The sequence below is a fragment of the Engystomops pustulosus genome, chromosome 1, assembly GCF_040894005.1.
Source record: "Engystomops pustulosus chromosome 1, aEngPut4.maternal, whole genome shotgun sequence".
Taxonomy (NCBI): Eukaryota; Metazoa; Chordata; class Amphibia; order Anura; family Leptodactylidae; genus Engystomops; species Engystomops pustulosus.
Genome location: NC_092411.1, coordinates 203,907,384 through 203,930,145, shown reverse-complemented (window position 1 = coordinate 203,930,145; position 22,762 = coordinate 203,907,384). Strand labels below are relative to the sequence as shown.

The window sequence follows — 22,762 nt, the reverse complement described above, 5'->3', positions numbered from 1 at the left end:
CAGGGCACACATTTTAGGATGTGTTTTGTTCTTTTTTATTGTACTTCATGGAACAGTGAGCATTCAACACCTGTTCACACATGGTGAGCCTTTTTCCTGTTCACATGGTGCGGTATTGCATGGCGTCCGCCGCTTCTGTGGTGCGGTGTTGGTGGGGGCCCGGGCCTGGAGCCATGGGGGCCATGCCTGCCAGTACGGGTGCTGGGGGGCAACCAGGTCTTGGTCCCTGTCGGCGCTGTGCTGCGGAGATGGTGGACACCATGTGATGCCGCACATAATAGCGTAGGGACCCACCAAAAAGAGGTCACCTTGAAGTGGTTGGTGGGCTTATACAATTTCATCAAAATGTAACTACGAACTTCGAGTTTGTTATATAATGTAGCCTAGCGACAGTAGATCATTGTATCATGTGTGGATGTGTGGTCCAGTTCTTTTTCTCTCCTCATGTTGGTTCAGTATATTCTATCTCTTCATTTATTTTGTTTTTTTGCCTGGTACCAGCACTCCACCCCATTCGACCCAGGTGCTTTCAAATTGCATATAGGGGCCGCCTACTTCTTCTCAGCTAGTGCCTGAGACTACATGGAACAGTAAGTATTCAACACCTGTTCACACATGGTGAGCCTTTTTCCTGTTCACATGGTGCGGTATTGCATGGCGTCCGCCTCTTCTGTGGTGCGGTGCTGGTGGGGGCCCAGGCCTGGAGCAATGGGGGCTATGCCTGCCAGTACGGGTGCTGGGGGGCAACCAGGTCTTGGTCTCTGTGGTGGATGCCATGTGATGCCGCACACAATAGCGTAGGGACCCACCAAAAAGAGGTCACCTTGAAGTGGTTGGTGGGCTTATACAATTTCATCAAAATGTAACTAAGAACCTCAAGTTCGTTATATAATGTAGCCTAGCGGCAGTAGATCATTGTATCATGTGTGGATGTGCGGTCCAGTTCTTTTCTCTCCTCATGTTGGGATAAATATATGTTCGCAGTGGAGTCTCAGCTGTTGCAACCCCTGAAAACAACAGAATGGGAGTTTGCAAATGTCCCTGGAACTGCTCTGGCTTCCGGGTTTCAGCAGTGCTGTATTCGGATCCAGAAATCCCATAAAAGTCAATGGAGAAAAAGATGAAGCTTCACCCTAGACTCAATTGACTTCTGTAAGACTACCAGTTGGTAAACAGAATGGCTGAAAACCAGAAATCCACAAGACATAAGGGGAACTTGTGGCTGCCATTTTTCTGAAGCATGAGGTCCACCATCTGAGCCACCTGCAATTATATATTTATCCCCACACAGTAAACTATATAAGGCTGGGCACAAATAAGATGTACGTTGATCAAACCTTAGGTTTTTTAGTTGACCATCCAATGTGTGTGAGGTGTAATTTTTTTTACTGCTATTTACTTCAACTGTTATGACCAAAATAGTATGAAGTTCATGTACAAGTTGGTGAGATCATAGCAATAATATTTAAATGGATTTATATTTGAAACCTTTGGATTGGGAAAATCTATTATTTTATTCAAGTTACTATCTAACTAAAACTAAAAACTCACTACCCGTTTGCATCACAGTTGAACATTAACAAAAAAACTAATAAAAAAAGAGGAAATGACCACAAAGGCTGGGATTTATCAAATGCTAGTGCTTGATGCACCCCCCAACCCCTTTAGTCTCAAATATAAGGTGAATGGCCAGACAGACAGGCCCTGCTTAGCATAGAATTGTGTGCGCCAGTTTCTGGAGCAGGCTATAGCTAACAATCTGTTCTCCAGGCTCCATTAACATCTATGGGGTCCAGAGCCCCTCAGGCTCATTTGCATAGTTGTAAACACCTTTTTGTAATAACAAGGGTATAAGAAGCTAAAATAAGAGCAGATCCTGCCAGAGGGGGCACACACCAGTATGTCAGTGTGCTTGGTTTACAATCCTCAATCCTGGTGGTAGATGTCCTTTTAACTGTAATAAGCATATGGATACAGTGATTGACACTTACTGATAGTTGATGAATAATATCCTGGATGTCTCCGTGCCCATACTTTTCAGCCATTGTAGCTGGATCATCCCCATACTTGTTGGTAATTCTGCAAATATTATTGGCAGCTGGGATTTGCATTAGTAACTTTGCAACCTCCTTGAGTCCAAGCTTTGCAGCACAGTGCAGTAATGTAGGTATTTCTACTGGACTGCCACCTGAAAAACAAATATAAACCAAGATGAAATAACTGTGTCCTGTAAGAGTAGTTGAGTCTGTTATTTCCGTGGGACTTCCAGGAATAACTGAGCACTGTACTCTCTATTAGTCCCATAGTTATAAATAGAAAGGCAAAAATTGTTTTTACTTAAGGGATTATAATAGGGGATCTCTATTTTATGATTCCTGGGGGTCAGAATGGTTCTTCAGAAACTTGAAACACATCTTGTGGGGGATATTTATTATGCTTTGTCTGCCAAGAAATAAGGCATAAAACAGACCCTATTTCTGTCCATTTTTTTGTTTTTCTGGATGCCAACTGGGGTGTGACATGGCGGAGAGCAGGGTTTTATGGGGTGGGAAGGGTTGTCCATTGTGACATTATGGGGGGAATTTATTAAGACTGCCACTTCATTTTCCCCTGCCAGCAGACCGCAACCCAGATATACTAAGAGACACAATAAATACTCCCTTATCAGTCTATAAAAAAAGATTTTAAATGAAAACACAGGTCACTGTGGCATCATCCAAATACTAGATAGCTCAAAAAGGGTACATTCATATGAATGTATGAGGGACATATATATATGTCCCCCATAGGCGTCTATGGTGCCGGGCTTGGTACAGTGAGCATAACGAGTTGTTACCATTCCGGGCCATGAGTGCAAAAAAAGATAGAGCATGCTCTATCTTCGGCTGTAAGAACGGTCGTAAGCTCTGTTTTCTACGTAGAGGGGAGGGGTGAACAGTGCTCACCTTTCCTCCTCTTCAGCGCGTTTGACTTATGCCCTCCTCAGCTGCGCCTAGGTGGGCATACGTGTGTGTGAATGTACCTTTATATTGTGACATCATAATGATTGATTACAACATAACACACAGATTATTTTAATAAGTAAACACTACTAGAACATACTGAACTAGAAGGAATTATTTTTCAAATATTAACCAATATTCTATTTGCATCTGGAATTTAGTTATACTCTCAGAAACTTTTTTAACATGCAAAGCATCATAAATTACAGCACATACCATGGTATTGTACAGGAAGTGTGAATTTTTGTCAAAGGAAAAGTGCCCGTCTCTGTTGGTGGTGAGAAGGGGACTTCTGATTAGGATATCTCTAATGTTTGGTGGTTGTATGTATGCAAGGACATTAAAGGCTATATTCACATGAACGTATAGGGGATTTATACATGGCCGACATATATACGGCGTATATCCGTCCCCCATACACGGCAATGGGTGCACAGCGGCCTATGGGAGCGTAACGGTGCAGCAGACGTGCGACATCTATCTTTCACCTGAATACGCCACCGTGCACCATATATTACTATGAAGAGGGGCAAGGGTGAGCGGCGCTCATCCCCTCCTCCCCTCTGTTGCCTACACGTGAATGTGAATGTAGCCAAAATCTGGGAATATTTCCCTTAAGTTACGTGTTCTTTTAAGTAGTACTTCTCCACAACATCATCCACTGGTCATAGATCCCCAAATCTACAGAATTGCAAGGATTCCAATGAGCAGCTTCTTGGATTATAAACAAAAAGAAGAATAAGCTATAATTCACAAAGACAACAGGCTTAAGAAAATATTCCCAGATTTTCCTCTGCTTGCATACAAACGGCCACCAAACATGAGAAATATCCTGGTCAGAGATTCCCTCTCACTAACAGTAGAGATGAGCACTTTTCATCACCATCAACAAGCACAACCAACAAACCCAACATACAACAAGGCTATTAAATCCCTTGTACATTATCCTCTACATATTCCAGTGTATTGTACATGATATTACAAAGTGCCCCAATAATAATATATAAATTGGGGGAACTCAACAAATCACACCAAAAGACACACCATAAGCCAAAGGATGAAGATGTTTGTGGGGAAACACTTCTTCAAACCAGCTAAGTCTTAAATGTAAAGAGTCACTTAAATAATGACTAAAAGACAAATCCCTGTGAATTTAAGCTGATGCTATCATTCAAAATAAAATAAATGACAAAAGGACTCACTATAGCACCTGGATTTATGGCTTTTTGTATGGACACATTCCCTTCAAGAGTCTATATCCAGATTCATGTGCACCAAAGCCATCACCCTTATTACGATCCATTGTGTGACAGAAGTTTCTTAAAATCTCAATGCAAAACCTCATGTAGTAATTATCCTGTTAAAGCATCTCTCACATATTCTCTCAGTTATTCAGTTGTTCGGATGAAGGGGCCAGTGTGCTCTGAAAGCTTGCCAATGTAATTTTCTGGTTAGTCAATACAATTATAATTTTTTTTTAACACTTTTATATTTTTATATAGTCAGACTTACTATAAGTTGCCCTGGAAACGTGTGCAAATTTTAGTTGAAGTCAGTTAGGGTCTGGTGTGGATCTAAATTATTGGGCACAGAGTGGGACAGACTTATTAGGAAACTTGAGCAACTCAATAACTCTAATGCATCTTGCGCCAGCATGAAAGGTCATTCTGACCAAATTTATGGACTTTATAGATCGGCACAAACAACAAGGTAACATCATTTTGGCCAAACATCTTCTCACTGCATTCTTTTAGTACACAGGAAAAGGGAGGCTTGGAGCTCCCATTCTAGTAATTTGTGGTGTTTCCAGGTGTGGGGCCCCAGCAATAAGAATGTAAAAGAAGAATAAAAGTCCTGTGTGGTATTACCCTTTTAATTTCTCTCTTTTATTCTATCACTCCTAAATTAACACTCAGTAGTAGACTAATACATCATGTAATGTAAATATTCTTTCATCTTACAGGCGGTCCCCTACTTAAGAACAGCTGACTTACATACTCCTAGTTACAAACGGACCTCTGGATGTTGGCAATTTACTGTACTTTAGCCCTAGGCTACAATAAACAGTTGTAACAGTTATCACAGGTGTCTACAATGAAGCTTTATTGTTAATCCTGGTTCTAATGACAATCCAACATTTTTAAAATCCAATTGTCACAGAGACCAAAAAAAATTTGGCTGGGGGTTACAATGATAAAGTATAGAGTTCCGACTTACATACAAATTCAACCTAAGAACAAACCTACAGACCCTATCTTGTATGTAACCCGGGGACTGCCTGTATTTATAATGTCATTTACATGAGAAACTTTTTCCTTCATCTAAAATGCATATACTGAAATGTTCATGGAAAAGGATCACAAAAAATTAGCATGTCTTTGTGAATCATATATTGTCCTCATTGAAAGAAGAAACAAAACAGATGTATTCTTTACATGTAAAATTCTTGATAAATAGATGAACCCTTATTGGATTTTTTGTGTCTGACATTGATCATCTCTTTTCAAGGACTGTTGCAAAAACAATAATATATAACTAGTGATGTTACACTGAAGAAACTTCTGATTTAATATTTTTACACTTTTTTATTACATCTTATAGTAATTTTATAGTCATAATTTTTATAGTAGTAGCAACATTAACTGTTCTGAAACTTGTATTATGATAATTTTTCAACGTTGAATTTGTATTGTATTACCATATACCAAAAATCTTTCCTTTTTTAATATTTCATGCTTGGCTTTTAAAATAATTTTAATGAGGGAATTGTTTAATGAGGGAAATGATCATTTTTGGAGTGCAGTCTGTCATTGATAACATTTTGGAAATGAACAACGTTCAAATAACTTTTCATTCAAGAGTTTGACAAAACAACCATTTTGAATCTTATTCTTAATCTTCTATCTTTATTCTAAATTCTATCTTATCTTTTCATTTTTCAAATCATTTTCTTTAATTGTTTTCACTGTTTCAAGAATCCAATATAGCAAATGGGAAATTTCCTATGTTCGTTTCATCAAAACAGCAATATCAACAAATCCAAAATGAACCTTTACATCGGTTCTAATAAACAGGGGAAAACAGTTGCTGAAGTAACTGTATTATGCGAGAATAGAAAATAATCATTCATTTTTTTATCACCCAAAGAAGGCTTGAACATGTGATCATCAGATCCCTTGTACCATATAATGTCATATACCTGTATACAGGCACAGTCAAGCATTAATAGATAATAACCATTAGTAAGCCTGTAAGCCAATAGAAAAAGCACATGGGAGAGCTGCAAAGTTGCCCCATGGAAGTATTTAACACTTTTAGTTATTTTGTGTTGCACTGTAGTGTTAGCAATTCAGCTTGCAGCAGTCTTTAAATTATGGAAGGGTGTAGCTGTCCTGTTAAACATATAAAGGATTTCTGTAAGGTTTGAAGGGTTTTTAGTTAGGATGTCTTTAAATCGCTAAAAACGTTAGCAATGTTTCTGCTAGATCTTCGCTACCTACAGCCCATGAACAGTCTCCACAGCCACAGATCAGTGAAATATCCGTCGGGAATTGTCTGATGCACAACCCAAGATAAAGAAACGGACATATCATATTTTGTAAAGAGGTACTTTTCCTAATGATTAATTTTTCTACCCTATGGCTTACATTGTGATTTTTAAACAAGATAAAAGATGAACTTTTTGGGATACTAATTGAATGTGGTTACTCATTTTTTCTAGTTAGGATGTCTTACCTGAGTGAGTGGGGACAAAAATTAGGGTGTATCATCAAAAAATGAGTGGCTTCTCATACTTTTTCTCCCAGAATACAGTTTCTAAAAGATGGTAAGTATGTTACAAACAAATAAGTAAATCTGTCCTATTGAAAGGCAGTGTGATCTAATCTATTCTGCTTAGGGAGGAGGTTCTATCAGTGATTGACAGCTATCTCTGCATGCAATACATTTGGGAGGGGATAGTGACTTTTCTCATAAAATTGTATCTGTTTATGTTTTTATTCGATCGGAAATCCTTTTGTCTGCTGACATGAGTGACACGACATTAGCCTTGTGTATAGTTGCTAAGCAACTGGCCATAGACTTGTATGATTTGTCTGTTTTATATACTTCTAGTTTTGTTTATATCCTTTATATAATTCCTGTATTTTATAGTGTCATGTTGTGCACAGTGCATCACATATATAGCTGGTAATAAAGTGTTTCAGTTAACCTTTCCTTTTTATTTTTCATGCCTTATTAAGTCAAGCCACGCCATTAATAGTGTACTGTGCATTTCTTTATGCAAGCAATATTTTTCTCATGTGATTCCCTTCCACTGTATAATGTATTTTTATATATATACTAGATTATCTTTGTTACTGTAGGAATCAATTTCATTAAAGTCTCAACATTTTTATAGAACTCTCTTTAACACACATAGAAAACATATCTTACTAATATTTTAAAAGTACTCTACACTTGCAAATGGATAGAAATTGAATAAATTAAATATAATATGGAATCTATAATAATAGAATGGAATGATAGATAAGTGTTAACAGGGCTATGGGAAAAGACAAAAGTCAGTGCAAGAACTGGAGTGAATATAAAAGTTATACTTTACTAGACAAATAATTAAAATCTTACAGCAACAACAAGTTAAGGGTGAGTACACCACATATCAAAAGTGGGAATTTATCACAACTCTAAAGGGTCTGGAGTGAGTGTTTTTTTGCCAACAATGGCAAGTGTCTGTAATTGCAACACATTTGCCACAAAAATTTCCACCATTACAGTCTTCTGACAGACTTTTTGGTGCAAAAATGCACATTTCAGTGTTTTAATATATCTACATCCCGGGCGTCACGAAGGTTACATGGATGCCATTTTAATAAAAATCTGTCTTATTCAAGTTGCAGCTGGTGTGCAGTACACAAAGTATCATTTAGGACATACAGTATAAATAAATTTGCATGACATGAGCTGCAGTTTTTTAAGTGTTTCAAAGCCCAAAGTGGGAAACAGTAACCCAATATACCAGTGGTGGCGAACCTATGGCACTGGTGCCAGAAGCGGCACTCGGAGCCCTCTCAGTGGGCACCTAGGCCATTACCCCAGAATGAAGTTCACCAGACAGGACTCAAAGAATCTTCCTACAGAATCTTCCTACAATGATAGACGAATTTGCCCTCCTCCTTTCAACTATGTTGGTGTCCTTAGGAGGCTGAACGATTGAAAATTGTCAAAGAAAAAGGAGAAAAAAATTACTGCTTAAATTGCTGTGCTGGCACTTTGCAATAAATAAGTGGCTTTAAGTTGAAGTTTGGGCACTCCAGCTCCAAAAGGTTCGCCATCACTGCAATATACCGTAAGTACTGGTGCCAGTAAAGACTACCTACTGATTGAAAAGAACAGCATGCATTGAGATGACAGATTCCCCAATGTGTATTACACATTGCCGTCGTCCACAGTTCAAAGTTACAAATAGACCAATAACGGCATGGCTGTTCAGTCTGATGATAACCATCAAAATTGTGTGACCATTGGCCACTGTGAGGTACAAAGTTGCAGACGGGATGGTCTAATGCATAGTTCTGATCCAAAGGTTATTGGAGGATGTTAATGTGGGGTTACTCTGATCCCCAGGTTCCAATGATATAGCTAAGTCTGCTTTATGGATTGCTTTTTCATTTCCAGAGAGTTGGGACATGGGATGGGACATGCACTGTACACTATATAATCATAGAGTAGCAGCTCTCAACATCCGCTCATCGGTAGGTGACAAGTGTTTAACTGCAGGTAATCTGATTTCCACAACCTTTCCAATTTTGTATAAGTCATTGTGTAAGGATCACTTATCATCCTAACTGGACCCGCAGCATTTTGCCACTTTTGTAAAATTTATTATATTACAGGTTACGTACAAGATAAGGTCTGGAGGTTTGTTCTTAAGTTGAATTTGTATGTAAGTCGAAAATTGTATATTTTATAATTGTTGATCCAGACAAAAAAAATTTTGGCCCCAGTGACAATTGGAGTTTAAACTAAACTTAAACTTAAATTTTTTTGCTGTAATGGGACCAAGGATTACCAATAAAGCTTCATTACAGACACCCTACAGCTGTTCGTTGCAGTCTGGGACTATAGTAAAGCATCCAGAGACTTCACCAGAGGTCAGAGGGGTCTGTCTGTAACTATGGGTTGTCTGTAAGTCGGGTGTCCTTAAGTAGGGGACCGCCTGTACTCTGATTTTAAAAAATATATAATCTGAAAGTTTACTTTAATGATGATTCTCAACCATGTAAACCACTTCACGAAGGGAAAGGTGAAATTACTGTACTACAAACATACCGGTTTATACGGGCTGGATTCCAGGTGAACATAATCTATTACAATCTGCATAAATGTTTTACATCTGCTAGTAATGTGAACATTTGTTAGATAGATATCTTGCCTGTTGCTCCACATTACTCCACAGTAGCAAGGAAGTGGCCAGTAACATCTCAATGAGTGATCAATAATTCAAAGAATGTTAATTAAACAGAAGCAATCGGACCAGAAGCACTTAGAAGTCCTGGGCTTATCACAGTTTGACAGATTAAGAATTGTTGCATTTCAGGATTTTTCCTGGAATAATCAATAGCCACTGTAATTGTTACAATATAGTGAATGTAAACTCATGCTTCTTTCTATTTCTCTCCTGTGACCCGGAATGAATGAAAATGATGTTATGACTGGGATGTATTGGCCTTGAAAACCCAACTTTCTCCTATTGCTGAAGCAAAGTCTGAAAATATAAAGCAAACCCGCCATGAATATTGGTAATAGAATTACTGCATATTTATGAGGAGAAGAGAAAGAATCCTGTTATTGGAGTGCTAAGATTTATTCTTTATGAATAGACTATAACGCACACTGTTATTGGAACGCTAAGATTTATTCTTTTGTTTACTTTGTACTCAGTGTATATATAATAGTTGTCAAGCAAATATTCTTGTAACCAGGATAGGAGATGATAGAAGGAAGTAGAGGGAAGGATAATTTAACAAGCACAAGGTGTCTCATTTGCTCATAATCATTATGCTTCTTGGACATTAATACAACATTTTCTCAGTGTTTTTTTCTATATCTTTTTTAAGTTGTTTTGCCTCTGTTCACTAATTTCTAATGTACGTAATTAATTATGAGAAGCTTATAATCATGAAAGAAGGGGGTGGAAAGCTTATAATTTATACCAGTGTGAGAGAACAAAGACAATGGAGGAATGGAAAAGAGAAGAGAAAGAAATTGAGTAGAAATATGCTATATATATTATATATAAGAGCCATTTCTTTATTTACAACATGAGCTTTTAAAGTCTTTAAAAAGTTTGGAAATTGAAAATGAACACTTATTGGAAGAATCAATTTAAGAATCCATTTAATAATAATAGTAATAATAAATTTTTTATTGTCCCCCAAAGAGGGGATAAGAATATGTCACAACCGGTTAAACAGACAATTATATAAAATAAAGTAAAAAGATCAATACTTTAAAAAAATGGAAAAAAAAAAAATCAGCCCATCCTATACCGCTCACTTAATACTCAGGTCGAGCACCTATACTCTTATACAATACATATAACAACTAGATCTGCGACCACCAATTTTAACCCATATATTACACCACATTTTTCATATTTAACAAATGGAAAGTACTCGGCACAAATGATTTTTTATATCTATCTGTCCTTATTCTAATTTCTTTAAGTCTGCAATTAAAACTGGTTCTCTGCAATTGTAGTTGGTTGTGCAGTGGGTGAGTCACATGGTTATCGTGCAGATAAATTTCTTAAGTAACGACAGAGGAGCACACTCTCCCATGGTTCAATTTTTTCACCATTTTTTCACTAACATAGGTCTCCAGCAGACGAACAGGGGCCCCAAGAACATACCCCGTATAGTATTGAACTCAGTACTACCGACTGAGTACTCAGGAGACTATTTTTAACAGCAAAAGCTCTTAATGATCATAGGAAGAAAAATTCCCTGTTGCCTTCCTATATGCATGATCTACTTGAGACTGCCATTTATCATCAATCATTAAACCTAGATAATCCTTCACGCGTTAAATTTCCACGCCATCTACAACTAATGGTTCAATCCAGTACCTCTTATTTCTTGCAAAATAAACTATGATTTCTTTAGTTTTTGAAAGATTTGACTTTAAGCTATTTATCGCACACCGAAAAATTCTCCCATAGAAGTCCTGTACCCCATGTCTCCACCATCTTTTAGCAGTCCCACCAAAATCGTGTCATCTGAGTATTTTTGTACAAAACATTCGGTTTGTCATTTCTGCGAAAGTCTGCTGTATAAACAGAGAACAAAAAACAGCGAGAGAACTGTCCCCTGTGGAACTCCAACGCAGGACAAAACTTCACCTGACCAGTGACCCCTTGTGTTCTCTGGTCCACAGATAAATTTTCCAATTTATCCGCTAGGCGCTGTGACACGATAGAATAGACCCTTTCTAGTAAATATAGCAATTCAGCATCAGTCCCTAGGCCCGGCCGATAGGCAAATGGGAGTGGGTCCACTGCACTTTCATAATAAGTGCCGTTAAAGGGGTTATCGAGTTATAAAAAGTTACTTATGGCCTGGCTGGGACGGGCTATTTAAAAATAATAAACGTGTACTTACCTCCTCCGGCGGCGCCGTGGTCCGTTTTATCCATGCCCATGTTTGTTTACAGGGGCACAGAAGCCGGGCACAGGGTGTTTCCGGCTGGCGATGTTCCCGTATCCTCCCATCCGTCCCTATCTCTCAGCGTTGTAAGCGCTGGGAGATGGTGTCGGATGGGAGCTTCCAGCCGCCCTTGTAAACAAACGGCACACAGATCAGATGCCCCTGGCGTGGGACATCTGCAGCGCCAGAGGAGTTAAGTACACGTTTATTATTTTTAAATAGCCCACCCCAGCCCGGCCCTAAGTACATTTTTATAACCGGAAAACCCCTTAAGGCAATTGGTCTGTAATCATTCAAATTTATTGGCATCCTAACCTAACTCAAGGGGTCTATAGTGGTTGTCTTCCATAATTTTGGTATGTATGCAGTGTCTAAATTCTTGTGCACAGTGGGCTCAATTCTTAACAACATGTACGAACCAGATGCCTTTCTCAATTTGATTCTTTTAAGCTGTTTTTGGACCTCCCCCATTTCTATGATACCAATGGCACCCACTGCCTTTTCGGCAACCACTAGATTTCTCTGACCTTTAACCGGTCCAGATGGGCCAACTTCTCTCTGCATATCACAACCCGCACCAGCCTCTAGTGTAAATCTATTGAAAAAACTATTTAATTCTTCAGCCAGTTTCATACTACCGTCTACTTGCCCAGATTTAGATGGTAACCCTGTTATTGTTTCCAGACCTTTCCATACTTCCCTGGAGTCACCCTCAGACAATTTTCTCTCTAATTTGTCCCTATACTGTATCTTACATTCTTTAATTTTTTGTTTGACCTCCTTAGACACCACTTGAAAACTAGCTTCATCCTTATTACAAAAAGCCTGACTGCTTTACTTGCCTGATTGCAAGTAAATGTTTTCATTCTGAATTCATGGTTTGTTATTTTGATATAATTTTATAGTTTTCTCAGTCACTGTATTTTTTACGCAAAAATTGATGTAATCTGTAATGTGCACACAGCCATCTATGTTCTCCTTACAGTTGTCCAGAAATATGCCCCAGTCTGTGTTTTCAAAACAGGCCCTTAGTTCTTCAAGAACAGAGTCTGACCACTGACACATAGTTCTGGTAACAGCGGGACACTGTTACCTTACTGGGCAATACGTCGGCCGGAGGTATATAAAATTGTGATCCAAACAGCCTAGAGGCGCCATCAAGACTGGCTTGTAGGTACTAGCAGCATTTGCAAACAAAACATTTCACCTTGTGTTGGCACCGTTATATATTGCTCAAATTTTGGTAGTACAGGAGTTACTCCTGTTACTAAAAAAAGAGCATCTGTATATTGACTCTGTAAAACGCCCACTTCCGATGATAGCAACTCATTGGCTATGGCTCCATTTCCTGATGGTGGAATATAAACTAATACCACAATCACAGCCTGGAAATCTCTCAGTAGATAACCTGGTCTTAAAACTAATGCTAGCAACTCTATGTCTGGTGAACACATTTTACTGTGTACTGTAAAATGGTTACCATGACACTAGGTGGCATTGATGTAGACCATTAATCCACCACTTTTTTTTTACCACTTGCGCTGTTCCTATCCACCCTTACCACAGCAAAAGCAGGTAATGATAGAACATTATCAAGGATATTTTCACATAGCTAAGTGCTGATAGATCTGTTTTACTGAAACATGGCTAACAATGTCTTATCGGTCAACATAGAATGCAGTTCATCCATTTTATTAAAAATTGACCAAACATTCCCTGTCAGAACAGATAGGAAAAATGGTCTCATCCCTCTCTTCAAAAGTTTTTGTCTAATTCTGGCCCTGCATCCTCTATAGCATCTCTGTACACATGCCAGGACCCAGTATGAGTTTAGCATAGTGGGGACACTGTAAATAGAGACAACAGACAGGACAGTGAGCCCCTAGCTCCAGTCCCCCAATGGCCCTGCCTGGTTGCCTTTGTGTATCCTATTTTTACATTGTCTACAAAGACAATCCCTTCCTAGATTACTGTGCAGACACTTAAGAAGACAATCAAGCAGAGACATACAAGGGGGTGGTAAACAGTTCAGGTCACAACTGAAAAAGCATCAACATTAAGACTACAGCAAACCACACCGGACAGCAAGGAATTAGCTGTGAGCAGGATATTTATAATACGGAGATAACAGGTGGTAGGAGGAGGCACATCACAGTCACATGTTGTTAACTCTTTCTGGTCCAGAGCCTGGCTGCAGAGAGACAGGTGTGGTGAATACATCTCACAGGCAGCTACTAAAACTGCCGGACGAGATTAAATCACAGGAACAGTCAGCATTTCCTCAATCTATTAGAGTAAATTGAAAAAGACACTGATACAGATAGCTTTCCTCCCAAAATAAAAAATATTGTTTCTAATGGGACACTGATGATCTTGCTGTTTTTTGTTTAGTCTTAAGCGGTTGTATAAAAGAATAAAAGATGTAATTCTTAAATAGCCATTAAAGATCTTGTGCTGCTCCAGTTGCATATTCCTTTTACTCATTTGGTGTTTTAATTCTTATTAAAAGTTATTTTCATTATTGCAGGACAAACTAAAAACATGGAGATTGCTTATCTGTAAAGCAAATTTAGCCCACTCATGCCGATATTCCCAAAACCCACAGAGTTCAAGGGCATGTTTAGGTCAGATTCCCCTTCAACACATGTCATCTCACAGATTTATTCACTTTTATCCCACGGCTCAGATATATCAGCTTTCATTTGGTAGGAACTGGGAGAGGGAGTTGGGTAAACCTAAATCAGAGGAGGAACGGCAGCGCTTTTTCCTTTTCACCCACAAAGTGTCTTCTGCATGTGCAGGAATACAAGATCGTGTCAAGATGGTACTTGGTACCAGCAGTACTCCACACAGCCTTTCCATCTGTCTCGTACTCCTGTTGGCACTTTTGCACAGAGCGAAGACACATGTTGCATATCTGGTGGACCTGCGCTTCCAGACGTTCTGGGATCAGGTGTTTGCAGCATATATGCAGATCACAAGTAAGCAGCAACCACATTCCGGGTCCTATAGGTCTACAAAAGAAAAGTCTTCTGTGGTTCTGCCTGATCGCAGCTAGAGCAGTGATCCCCCGACACTGATGCTCCACAGCCTGCCCGTAACGGAATGGGCTCAAGAGATGTTGATTTTGTCTTGCATGGAGGAATTGATAGTAGTGGAGCTGGATGCATAAGAGGGATATCTGAAGGTGTGGGTCCCAAGGCTAGAGTTTACAGATTCTCCGGGGTTCAGGGTTCTATTTGAACCCAAGCAACCATGCAACCCTTGTGTCTTTGATTTTCTAAAACAAATTTGCCCATTTTATTACTCTCTTTTGGATCTCTTTTCCCCCTCCCTAGTGTGCTTTTCCTAATTTATGTGTCTATAGAGTGGTTACCTGTTGGTTTTGTTCTAAGTTTTCCATATTAATAGCCTATTGACAAGAGGCACTAGAATCATTGTGAAAGGGGCAGCTGTCCATACTACGACTCCAGGTCAGTGAGAAGCTCATTGGATGCTTAGACTCTCAACATAGAAAATGGCAGCTAGCTAGAGTTCATTCACAGTGGCAGATGTCTATAGCCATCGATGGAGGAAGCCACAGCATGCCGGAAAATCCAAAGTATAAAGGCTTTATTTACATAGAAGGCATAGAATTCGCGACGTTTCGATTCACAATGAATCTTTCTCAAGCAGAACCTTTGGCTGCGAGCACCCAACTATTTGAACTCATGTGCAGGTTTTTTTTGATTGCTGTCTTTCTTTCCTTCTTTTTGAGATGTCTATAGCCGCCATCATGCAACACCTTAGAACAGCGGGAGGATACGGATACCTCCTATAAGGTTGTCGTATCTTAGGGATCATAGCATCTCAGTCACCCATCTCTTATCACTAGATGCCTTGCAAAGTTTTAGGGTCAAAAGACCAAGTGTAGAAAAAAGATCTTTCCCTTTCACTGACTAATATCTCTATGTGCCCAGCCACATTCTATACTATTCTTTTCTTCGTATGTCATTCAGTAATGGCAATAATTACATTGTTCGAAGGATGTAATGTCTATTGTTTTGTTTATTGTTAAATGTTTACGAATAAACTGATTCAATATAAAAGTTATTTTCATTTTTTATTGCGAGAGGTGGGTGGTTACAACCACTTTTAAAGGAAGTCTACCGTCAAAATCAAGCACAATAAACCACATTCACTGATAAAACCAGGTACCGTGACTGTGGTAATCTTTTTATATTTGTTATTTATGGCTTCCTTCTTTCAAAGATCAACTTTTAAAATTATGCTATTAAGCCTGAGGGCTACCTTAGCCCCTTTATTATCTAGCTTTACAGAACGTTACACTGTCTCACCCTCCCTCCAGCTCCCTCAGTGTTTGTGCATTGAGAACTTCCTCTTATTCTGGAAAAATAAAAGAAATTATGAAACCGCTAAACAAGCCTATAATGCTCACTTAACTGAAGCTGCCATATGTAAACATTGTCATATACAGGGGATCCTTCTGTCTGTCTGCATGTATGGGACATCCACCCTACACAAGTGAAAGCACACACCATAAAATGTCTACTACCATGTTATCTTTTGTGTAGTAATCCGAAATCTTGTGATGAATATGTGACTGCTGCAGCCACAGGTGGATTTTTTTTCTTCCAAAACTTTTGAAATTTTAGGTGTAGCCAAATTTTTGAAAAACTCTTAAGAAATCAGTAGTTGACTATAGTCAGCTGTCATGTTCTAACATATACCTTCTGATGTGTATTTCTGTAAAGTTGCTTCACTCTCAAAGCTGCTGTAAGAATACTAAACTGGTGCAAGTCCCTGCTTCCTCTCCCTCTACATAAATACTCTATGCAATCTGACACCACAGCAAGACAGCTATCATAATGGAATTTAGATAACTTTACATAACACAGATATACTCGAGTATAAGCCTAGTTTTTCAGCACCAAAAAATGTGCTGAAACCCCAAAATATAGGTTTTACCAGGTTTTTGTGGTAAAATTAGGGGCCTCGGCTTAAACTTGGGTCGGCTTATACTCGAGTATATACGGGTTATATATTTAGGTTAACATAAAACGCTATAAAAATGGGTTATCACCTTCATTGTACTGACCCATAGAACATAAGTAGCATGTTATCTATGCAATAGTGTATAAAAGATATCAATTACAGAAAACATTTTATTTGCATTCTCCTCCCATAAAAAAGTAAGCAAAGTTTAATAAGAAAAATTCATTAAAAAATCCTCACTTTTGTCAGTGCAGATTTTTTAGGCATTGGACCCACACCAAGTGCCTTAGATATCCAGCAACTAAGTGTGTAAGCACCAACAACTCTTTTTTCCACTGTTAGAATAAAATTTAATCCATTGGGTATTGCAAGGTCACTCTTTGAAGGTTTTTTCTTTGCTATTATCTTAGGGGCTCAACAAATGCGACATAGCACCTAAATCTTTTCCTGCTAAATCTGTCCTCTAAATAACCTTCCATTCCAAGCCCTGCCCCTACATTACTGCATTCTAGAGAAACTTGTCAACAAACTATGGGGTAATTTTTTTCTTCAACACCATGTAAATGTAGCAATTTGGGGACCAAAGCAATGTTTTTGGAAGAAAACTAATTCATTCATTTGGGCTAATCATTTCTATGAAACATCGTTGTTGATAAAATGCTCAATATACCCATGGTAAATTCTGTGAGTGGTGTAGTTTCACAAATATGGTCATTTGTTGGGGGTTTCTACTGTTCTAGTACCAGACAAACTTTTCAAATGGGCCATGGCATCTGAAAATAAAGTCACCAAAATCTGCCCTCTAAACGCTCTATAGCTCTTCTTCCCTTCTGTTCCCTCTTATAGGCCCATAAAGTGTTTTTTTTCTATCCACATATGAGGTATCACCATGCTTCTTTTATCATAAATGAATGTGTACATTTTAGAGCAAAATATACATCTTGTCAAAACTTGTAAATCCCATAAAAAACTTCCATTTTGTTTTAATACATGTTAGAATCTGAGGGTTAACAATAGGTTTAGGGTTGCAGATTTAAAATGGGGTAAATTATGGGGAGTTTCTAATAACCAGATCTTTTCAAAGCCATATAAATATGAATAGATCTCTAGAATAATGGCAAATGAAATTATCTTAAAAAATTGCAACTACATTTTCTTAATAAAGCACAAAAGTGCAAAATGTCTCAAAGGTGAAATGAGCTGTGTCCTGAAGGGGTTTGCCCATGAAAGAAGGTTCTCAAATTTTAATCCCCTAGTGATGTTTACACAATAAAGATCACTTTTGACCCCTCACTTTGCAATTTTACCGTTTTATTGCTGTTTTAGATACTATAACTCAGGGGACACTTCATGATTCCTCTGTGCTGTGAGATGATGTGTCCTGACAATGTGCTTAGATTATGAGGGTACAGGTTTATCTTCACTTATTTATTTAGCTTCTAAACAGTCTACTAGTATCTGACACATAGAAATAGAGAGATGAGAAAGATCAGAGTCATGAGATAGACATTCAGCTCTGCTACTACTGAGTCAGCACTGCAATGTCACCGTCTCCCCTGGGATCCAGAGCTTATTTTGTTTGTAGAGCAACTGCTGTGTCATCTCCACGCTGCTAGAAGTACAAACACAACTGAACCATTAGGTGCCTGTGTCTATATTGTGCTGTCTGCCTTCTACCCTTCCCCCTTCTGTTGCAATGTAGGATAAGCTAGAGGGAATTGCCAAACCATAGTCAGAAGATTTACAGTCGGATTTAGGAACCAACAAAATTGTAAATAGCAGGGCTCACCTGTCTGTGAAATGCTGTATTATTGTTAATAACACTGAATTAGAGAATGTGTTATTTTGTTATCTGAATATATTTAAGAATCTTGTCTCCGTAGGAATACCCCAAGGGGTTTAGAAAGATATTTTCTTGTAGTCAATTTAATTTAATGTTTGCTAAAAAGTTAGTTTTTCTCTACAAAAATGGAGTGAGTGGTATAAAATATAATGCAATACAAAACTATTTTGTGCCAATACAATCCAAAAAGTTACAAATATCCTATTTTTGAAACTTTAAAACACTTGAAGTCTATACCACAAAATATTGTATATATATACAGGTAGTCCCCGGGTTACATACAAGATAGGGTCTGTAGGTTTGTTCTTAAGTTGAGTTCGCATGTAAGTCGGAACTGTATATTTTATCATTGTAATCCCAGCCAGAACTTTTTTGGTCTCTGTGACAATTGGATTTTAAGAATGTTGGGTTGTCATAAGAATCAATATTAACAGTAAAGCTTCATTATAGACACCTTTGATAACTGTTATGGCTGTTTACTGTAGCCTAGGACTAAAGCACAATAAATTACCAACATCCAGAGGTCCGTTTGTAACTAGGGGTCGTATGTAAGTCGAGTGTTCTTAAGTAGGGGACCACCTGTATATATATATATATATATACATATATATATATATATGAAGTTCAGATGCAATGTACTTTTAAATGTTCATATCTACATCAAACAAACAGGTTAACAATTGAATTCAAATCTTTTGTTGCATTCAGTTGTAATAGCGATTAGCAGTGCATAGCGGTTCCTGATAGGATAGCACATAGAAATTTCCTAGTGTTTTGAAGCAGTGAAGGGACAATATTTACAATCAGTTTTGTTAGATTTTTACTCTATAATTCTATATAATTATCACTGTTGACCCTAAAAGCCTTTATGTTTTGTGTAAATACGGGAAACTGAACATATGTAGAGATGCTATTCTGAGCAAACCATTCAAAGCAAATCTTCAGCCATTAATGCTTCCTACTTCTGAGTCAATTCATTACACAACACATTTGATGGAAATACTGTGTGCCTCAAGCTAATTTTATAGTCTTCCACTGAGCCATTACTTAGAGTTTATCATCAAACAGCAATTTGACCTCATTTACAGTTTCTTAACTTTTTTTTTCTTGTATGAGCAACTTTTCAGATCTATGTTGTGCATCTCTGTACTGATCAGAACAGATGAAGTGTGGTACTGAACATTAAACCATGATCCTACATTAAAGGCCTCTAAATGTATGTATATATGTATTTACACTCACCGGCCACTTTATTAGGTACACCATGCTAGTAACGGGTTGGACCCCCTTTTGCCTTCAGAACTGCCTCAATTCTTCATGGCATAGATTCAACAAGGTGCGGGAAGCATTCCTCAGAGATTTTGGTCCATATTGACATGATGGCATCACACAGTTGCCGCAGATTTGTCGGCTGCACATCCATGATGCGAATCCCCCGTTCCACCACATCCCAAAGATGCTCTATTGGATTGAGATCTGGTGACTGTGGAGGCCATTTGAGTACAGTGAACTCATTGTCATGTTCAAGAAACCAGTCTGAGATGATTCCAGCTTTATGACATGGCGCATTATCCTGCTGAAAGTAGCCATCAGATGTTGGGTACATTGTGGTCATAAAGGGATGGACATGGTCAGCAACAATACTCAGGTAGGCTGTGGCGTTGCAACGATGCTCAATTGGTACCAAGGGGCCCAAAGAGTGCCAAGAAAATATTCCCCACACCATGACACCACCACCACCAGCCTGAACCATTGATAGAAGGCAGGTTGGATCCATGCTTTCATGTTGTTGACGCCAAATTCTGACCCTACCATCCGAATGTCGCAGCAGAAATCGAGACTCATCAGACCAGGCAACAGTTTTCCAATCTTCTACTGTCCAATTTCGATGAGCTTGTGCAAATTGTAGCCTCAGTTTCCTGTTCTTAGCTGAAAGGAGTGGCACCCGGTGTTGTCTTCTGCTGCTGTAGCCCATCTGCCTCAAAGTTTGATGTACTCTGCGTTCAGAGATGCTCTTCTGCCTACCTTGGTTGTAACGGGTGGCGATTTGAGTCACTGTTGCCTTTCTATCAGCTCAAACCAGTCTGCCCATTCTCCTCTGACCTCTGGCATCAACAAGGCATTTCCGCCCACAGAACTGCCGCTCACTGGATGTTTTTTCTTTTTCGGACCATTCTCTGTAAACCCTAGAGATGGTTGTGCGTGAAAATCCCAGTAGATCAGCAGTTTCTGAAATACTTAGACCAGCCCTTCTGGCACCAACAACCATGCCACGTTCAAAGGCACTCAAATCACCTTTCTTCCCCATACTGATGCTCGGTTTAAACTGCAGGAGATTGTCTTGACCATGTCTACATGCCTAAATGTACTGAGTTGCCGCCATGTGATTGGCTGATTAGAAATTAAGTGTTAACGAGCAGTTGGACAGGTGTACCTAATAAAGTGGCCGGTGAGTGTATATGGTAGCATATTCACAGTGGCTTAGTGGTTGGCATTACAGCCTTGAAGCGCTGGGTTCTAGTCATCTGCAATGAGTTTGTATGAGTGGGTTTCCTCCCACACTCCAAAACATACTGGTAGGTTGATTAGATTGTGAGCCCCATGGGGACAGGGACCAATTTGGCAAGCTCTGTATGCGCTATATAAATAAAGGAATTATTTTTATTATTATATTGGCAAGACACACATGAACAGGAGCAACTACACAGTTGGGTACAACATGCCCATCCAATAACACAGTATTCATTTTGAATCACCATACCAAGGGTTAATGTTGCCGGACTAATGCACTGCACTCTTTGGTTTAAGTGACTGTTGTATAACCAAAGTAATTTCTATTAAACAAGAATATATAAATAAATATAGATTATTACTTACCTATTTTGTGTTGACTAAACTCTGGAAGGTTGTAGCTACATGAGGAAATTTTGTTCTTTAGTGATTTCACCAGAACCTTATCAAGATCTTCCAAGGTATACACATTAAAAGCCTAAAATCAATAAGGTACAACATAAATAAGCACATGTAACAATAAGAAGCTCATAAAATGTCCAACATAGCTATCAAGACATGATAACAAATATGGCAAAGTATGGTCACATAGTTACATTGCCACATGGATTTTTTAATAGAAAATGCTTTTTAGCTCCTCTCGTTCTCACTCCTTGCCACTCTCACTCCTTCATCAAATAGTTTCCATTCTGAAATTGCTACCGAATTCCATCTTTCTAGCAAGGTAGATAAAAGCTCACTGAGGTGGCACCTTGTATAGAAATTCCATGAAGAAAGGATGTGGCTAAGTGAGCAGGAGGTAACAGTAGCTAAGACTGATTTTACCCAGTAGAAGCCTGCAGAGGAACAACCTGGTAACATATACAGGATGCAAATGATGTAATGTTCAAAAATGCTTAAAGAAAGCGTACCAACAAAATCAATCATAATAAACCAGGATCACTTACTCATAAATCCAGACGACGTGACTCTTCTTAAATTTGTTATCCATGGCTTCCTTCCTTCTAAAATTAACTTTGCAAATGAGTCTGAGGGGCTCTGGGGGCATTCCTAGAGCCCCTCAGTGATGTTTTTTTACACTTGAGCAGAGCAGGTCTCCTCTCTACTGCACTACCTGCTGCTGCTAGATTACACAGTAAGGGGGAGAAAGGAAAAAGTAGGGAGAGGGGTAACACCTATCGGAGTCCTTCAAGGTCATTAGCATCATTTTAAAAGTTTATTTTAGAAGGAAGAATGCCGCGGATAACAATTATAAGAAGATTACCACAGTCAAGTTGTCTGGATCTATGAGTAAGTCCCCTTGATTTTTACATGCTTGATTTTGGTGTTTTGGTACAGAATATATTAGCAATGGCATAGCAAAAAGTCACATAATGGTTGTTTGCTTTTGCGGTCCTATATATCCCATTTAATATAGGTTTTCCCAAAATGTCTTATATTTTGAACTAATAATTGTTAAAAGATTTCATGTTTAAATATAAATATCATCTGAATTTACACTGTAGTTATTCCAAATGTTTCAGTGTAAATAAAACCAATTCTTTAATTTTATGTCAGGCTTCCAATAATATCATCTTAGGTTATGTTCATACATGCACTGAACTAATAATGTTCAATGAAAGTCTTCTTTTTAGTCATTTCAACACAGATCTTGGTAAGGAATACATACCGTATATACTCGAGTATAAGCCGACCCGAGTATAAGC

At 38.5% G+C, this 22,762-nt stretch overlaps 1 protein-coding gene across 2 annotated transcripts in view; it reads right to left on the bottom strand.

Moving 5' to 3' along the window:
* BANK1 (B cell scaffold protein with ankyrin repeats 1) overlaps positions 1-22,762 on the bottom strand; it is a 242,187-nt gene that overhangs the window by 147,560 nt on the left and 71,865 nt on the right. For both annotated transcript variants that reach the window (XM_072118549.1, XM_072118558.1), the window contains exons 6-7: positions 21,423-21,534; positions 1,992-2,188 (exon numbers count right to left, since the gene is read on the bottom strand). In XM_072118549.1, coding sequence (XP_071974650.1) covers positions 1,992-2,188; positions 21,423-21,534 — 309 coding nt within the window. The remainder of the gene's footprint in view (positions 1-1,991; positions 2,189-21,422; positions 21,535-22,762) is intronic.